The sequence below is a fragment of the Cariama cristata genome, unplaced genomic scaffold (assembly GCF_000690535.1).
Source record: "Cariama cristata isolate BGI_N322 unplaced genomic scaffold, ASM69053v1 scaffold1669, whole genome shotgun sequence".
Classification (NCBI taxonomy): domain Eukaryota; kingdom Metazoa; phylum Chordata; class Aves; order Cariamiformes; family Cariamidae; genus Cariama; species Cariama cristata.
Window position 1 is genome coordinate 19,971 of NW_009637224.1, and position 5,545 is coordinate 25,515.

Below are 5,545 nucleotides of genomic sequence, written 5' to 3' on the forward strand. Positions count from 1 at the left end.
AGGAGTAGATAACTACCATGGATAATGAGAAGCTAACACGAGCTTTTGATGATGAGAACAGGCAAGAAAAAAATACTCCATTTCCGAACTCCTGTCTTTCCACTGAATAATATTTATTATATAAGCAAAATACTAATAGCAACTGTAGTTTTGGTTCTCCATTTCACTTTTTCCATAATGACCACTTATATAACAATTTCATCTCCTGGTAACATTAGAATAGGAATCAGAGTAAGGCATTAAACCCACAGCCTGCACTCTTCAGCTATTGCTTCTATGTACATGTACCTGGAATGAATCTTGGCTTAACATCCGCCACGTCAATATTTTATACCTCAACTTTCCACATTGCGCAATTTTAATATATATAACCTGTATAATATAAGTGTAGTTAATTTGGAGATGACTGTGATACTCTGTACACAGAGTTCAATGCATACAATTTGAAAGATGAAGTAGAGCAACGCTGAAGTAATGTGGTAAGATTTTTTTTTTGCACCACTTTTGGAAAAATCTCAGTTGAAGTTTATTTTAATAAAATACAAAAATATCTATCAGCAGAAGATCAATACATCTGCACTGGAAAAAAGGGGCATTTGGGGTAAGGAATTCTCAATTAAGCAGGTTCCACTGTAAACATTCAGTATAATCCATTACCATACAAATGCAGCTCGCTCTCGTAACATTCTGACACCAAAACGCTGCCATTCTCGCTGATATATCCATAGCTCCTGAGTTGTATCAAGACAGGCTAAAACCGCACCTCCTTTCCATGCAATTAGGCGGGGATCCATATCCTAAATTCAAAACATAGATTGTACACAATCACTGTTCTAATTTTGCATAGTTCTCAAAAGTTGTATCCTAATTTTTCCAACAGTATTCACCACTTAGAATCTTGGGGGGGGAGGGGAGGAGAAAAGTTTTTCAAAATTATTCAGCAAAAAATAGTGAGATAAAAATATGGAAAGAATATTTAAGATATTTTGAGAAGCCTTCTAAGTATGTCATAAAAATCTTGCCTTCAGCAATAGAGGCTCCGAAATATCCTCAGTTTTTGATTTTACAAATTTTGCCTGACTAATTCCAAATGAAAATTGCTCTTTTAATGCCATACTTTTTTACCTTAATAATAACAAAAACCTCTAACACAATTTCTTGCTGAGCAGACAAGTTAACTTCACGGGCCAGTACTAACTGCTTCTTTACGAATATGGCCTTTACCTAATCAACACTTCAGTGATCAATACTAGTAACACTCTTGCTATACCTCCAACTTCCTGCCTGTAATTGGAGAGTGCTATGTTATAAGCTGAAAGCTCTCCTAAATCTGCTCAGATATTCAACCAATCTGTGGTTTTGAAAGAATATATTTTTTTAATCTTTCAAAGATTTCAACCAATCGTAGTTTATTAACCATTTAGCTAACAGTTAACAGTATACCTTAGGTCTTGTAATGACTTCAACATTTTCAACGACTCTTCTGAAAGAAGGTGGCATTTTGTTGAGAATTCGGTGTTGAAGAAACTCTTGAGCTTTATGAAACATAAGGCCTCCTCCCACTACTAAGATAGAGCTGTACATCTTCTTTTTTGTATCATCAGATGCTGGAATGAACGGATATATAGAAATATATCTGTGTTTTAAAGTTAATACGGCCTGTATTTGTATTATAAAGAATTTAGTGCAAGTCAAACCAGATAGAAACCAGTAAGTGTTTGCTTTTAAAATTATTTTTCTATTCCTTGGAGACTCAAAACATGTAACTCAAGAAACCTCAACAAAGATGCAAGTATAAGGAACAGTGTAGCTATTCTAGAGATGATAAAAACTTAGACATACATCTTACTTTGCTAAAATATAGGAGTTACCATAAATCCACACTGACGTGCATATTTTACAGAACTGTACAAATGTAATTCTTACCACAGCAGTCAATACTATGAAGAATGGCTTTGTCAAGGCCCAAGGCTTTGCCTTCAAACTGAGAAATAGCTGTTTTCCTGGACATGTGTGCAGTTAAAGGTTCCTCTGAATCATTTCCAGATATCATACAATCACTCTGGCAAGATCCCAGTTCCACTTCTGGTGGATAGATCCTCTCTGAAATGTCTGAGGCTTGGCCTCTCAAGTCTCCTTCAAATGCACCAGGCTTCGACATAGATTTTCTATCAGCTGTAGCTTTTGCAGACTTAAAAATCAGAAAACAAGTTGAACAATGAAAAATGCAAAAAGATCTTCAGCAGGTTACAGAACAACATAAAGACTTAACTAAGCACCATTGTACTTCCTTTCACCTTTTTGCACAGAAAGGTTAAGCATTGCATTATTACCTCATATAATTTTCATTTTAATCCTCACTTTCAAAGTAAGTGTTTTATTTTGAACTCCAATTTATCAATGCCATAATACGAAGTCCTCTTAGACTCTGAAAATACAGACTTCTATTTAAAGCCTTTTCTAGGCAGCCATAATTCCTTATTCTAAATTTATTCTTGAATGCTTCTGACCTAGGTAACAAACTTTGGTTTCTGAGATGAGCTAATGAGTCCTTATTTTATTCCCCAATTAAATAATACTTAATGAAAAACAAAATGAGCATTCACACACCTGCTCCTGCTTACTTTGTGTGGCTAGCAGATAATGTTCATCATGAGGATCCTCAGGGTCACCTTGTGACCTGTGTTGCAAAGTTGTCATTTTTTGTCCAACAATTCCAAAAGTTGCTGGATAAAAGAGAGCCATTGGAGCCTGAAGAATGAGAGATTTGGCATGGTTTTACTACATAGTGGCATTTACTATAAAAAAACAAACAAACAACTTTGTTCTATTTTTCTCACAATTCAAAATTGTGTACCCTTTTTTAAAAGGCTAAATGTCTTCAGCTTTGTATAATTTTAACCCCCCCCAACAAATACACTTGTACATATATATAAGTTTCTTTACAGATTCTAGCATTGTATGATAAATAAGTACTCAAATGCAGTTTGTTACAAAATTAGAAAATTCAATGGCGAGCTGAAAAACTTGCAAAATTAGCATTCATTCCTTGCATTTGAAGGATAAATATAATATTTAGTTGAAGCTACAACCATTTGGGCTAAAGCTAGTTAGGAAGCCTTGTGCATCCACTAGTGCTGCATTAGGCACATTCATGCATATAGTAATTAATTTTAAAACTATCAACAAGCATATGTTAAGATCAGTCCGTAAATCATGCGGGCTTAGTAGCACTGGGCTGATACAAAGTGAGGCACTGAGCCTGAATGCTGAATATAATTCTTGTCTTTAAAAAAAAAAAAAAAAAAAAAAAAAATCACCTGTAATTTTTCATCCCCTAATCGGAACTGGTATAATAAAGCTGGAGAATCCGGATGCCGAATTTGGAACTCATGATCTTGCAATCCAGAAATATCCTAAGGTCAAAAACAATGTAAACAAAAAATTGTATCTTTTATATCTCTCTGTCAAGCCACATAATCTATTTAAACTGTAGGAAACAACAAAAAATATCAAAACTCTTCAGACTATGAATTTCATTTACCTATTCTTGAATTCTTTTTTAAGTCTTTCCCCTGCAGCATGATCTTCCAAAACAGCTTTCTACATGCCTAGGCCTCTAAAGTGAGGGTTTGTGCAGAAAGAAGAGACCTGCTGGCAGATCTTACAAAACTGAAGTTGAAAACCAGAAAATATGCAGCTACTATATCAGCTTCTTTCGGTAATAAGAACAAAGACACCACCTTTCTAAGAGCTGGGATTCCTTTCAACTAGAAGAAAAAGAAAACAAGCTCCTCCAGCTTTAGCCAGTATTGAGCTGAGTAAAATATTACATTTTATTCCAGTTGCAAGCAATCGTAGACTCACAAAAAGGTTCCTCAAAGTAGCATTCTGTAAAGGAAAAAAAATTACTTGGAGGATACACTATTTCCCCCTTCTCACCTGGTCTAGATGACAAAATGTCTCCTTCAGGTGCTGAAGTAGCAGACAATCCAACTTATTAGTTAACTGACAGTCTCTATATGGGAATCCTGCTCGTTGCATAAGCCAATAAAAACACCTTGACACATCAGATCCTCCATAGGCAAGGCACAGCCTAAGGCACAGAGAAGAAAAAGATTGTTTTATTTATTTGCTGAACTACTGTCCTTCTACAATAGCATGCATAGGAATACAGGGAACGTTTTAGACATGTGATCATGACTGCCACATAGTTTGCAGACCACAGTATCAGTTCTGTCTGTCTTCTTCTTTTAAAGATGTCAGAATTCTTTAAGGTTCATATTGTAACATATGGCCCTGTTACATAGCTCACAATAAAAAAACCCCTGTATTTATAGATGATTTTTTCTTGTTTTTAAAGTCAAGTCTTTGGTAAGCAACTAACTACAGGCTTATAATAATTTTGCACATTAAAAGATACCTGGTGTTGCGATGGGAAACACCATCTTCTACACAGCAAACACTTGTCTTCTGATCTCCCACATCTACTATACACGCACTGCTTAAACCACTTCCAAAAGTAGCACAGACAGACTCCTGGTGTACAACAATTCCTAGCAATATGAGAAAAAATTGTATCTGATTTATGCCAAGCTCCAGAGCCATGTTGCTGACATTTAAAGGACATCTTAATGTCTTTTAAAATGTACTAATAGCCTGAATCTGCACTGGAAGTCTATATATTTAGTGCAGATGGGGTGGAGGGGACTGACATATTTTTTGATGGGTAAGCCCTTAAAAGTCCTGAAAAAAGCTAAGAGCAGGGTGGATGCCCATATTCAAATGTTCCTGTTTTTTGCAAGATTAAAGATACTGCCTCCAGACTTTACTTGAGTTCTCTTAAGCAGTATTGCAGGGTCTTGGTTATCAGATTCACATGAAGGATCTTCCTAATTTTTTTTTTCTAGTTTTAATCAAATATCATTACCATTAGCGTTTCAGATATGCTCTTTAAGTAGTCATAAAACAAGGTCCAATTTCACCCTCCGCTTTCCTTTCAATCCACCTTTAACTCTGTAAAAGAATTACCTTTGTAATTGTATCGCAAGCCCATACTTAAACTTGAGAAGTACTGGAGGCTTCAGTCTATTCTTCAAGCCAATGAAGGAAAAAAATAGCTTAACTGAGTTGTGCATTATAGACAAAAATTAAGTAAAATTACTGTTTTAAAGGCAAATGTTTTTAGATGGATTAAGAGAATTTAGTTACGCTGTATAATTAGTTCAGCTCTTCACCAACTTATTACTTTGGAAATGGCACTTTCAAGAGTTATTAATGCTACTTTCTGACTTTCACTTTCATGTATCAGATGAATAGGAAAGTTTGTATTTTTCTTAGTATTCTTGCTGTTCCTCTGAAGCTAACTCATTTCCACTGCAAATTTTTCTATCCTAGTGCCAATACATTTTTACATGGTATTATTAGGTACTGTTCACATTACTTCTATGCAAAAACTGGGGAGGAATCAAAGAAAGTATGACTTAGAACCATTCTGATCAGAAACCAAAACAGCCAATATGGCTTTTTTTTTTTTTTATTATTA

General features: G+C 35.1%; 1 protein-coding gene across 1 annotated transcript in view; it reads right to left on the reverse strand.

Moving 5' to 3' along the window:
- Positions 1-502: 502 nt before the first annotated feature.
- ACTR8 (ARP8 actin-related protein 8 homolog (yeast)) overlaps positions 503-5,545 on the reverse strand; it is a gene marked incomplete at its 5' end in the record, with an annotated part of 9,356 nt that continues 4,313 nt past the window's right edge. Inside the window, 7 exons of the mRNA XM_009708199.1 lie at positions 503-797; positions 1,444-1,607; positions 1,927-2,191; positions 2,611-2,751; positions 3,321-3,416; positions 3,943-4,096; positions 4,424-4,556. Coding sequence (XP_009706501.1) covers positions 654-797; positions 1,444-1,607; positions 1,927-2,191; positions 2,611-2,751; positions 3,321-3,416; positions 3,943-4,096; positions 4,424-4,556 — 1,097 coding nt within the window. The remainder of the gene's footprint in view (positions 798-1,443; positions 1,608-1,926; positions 2,192-2,610; positions 2,752-3,320; positions 3,417-3,942; positions 4,097-4,423; positions 4,557-5,545) is intronic.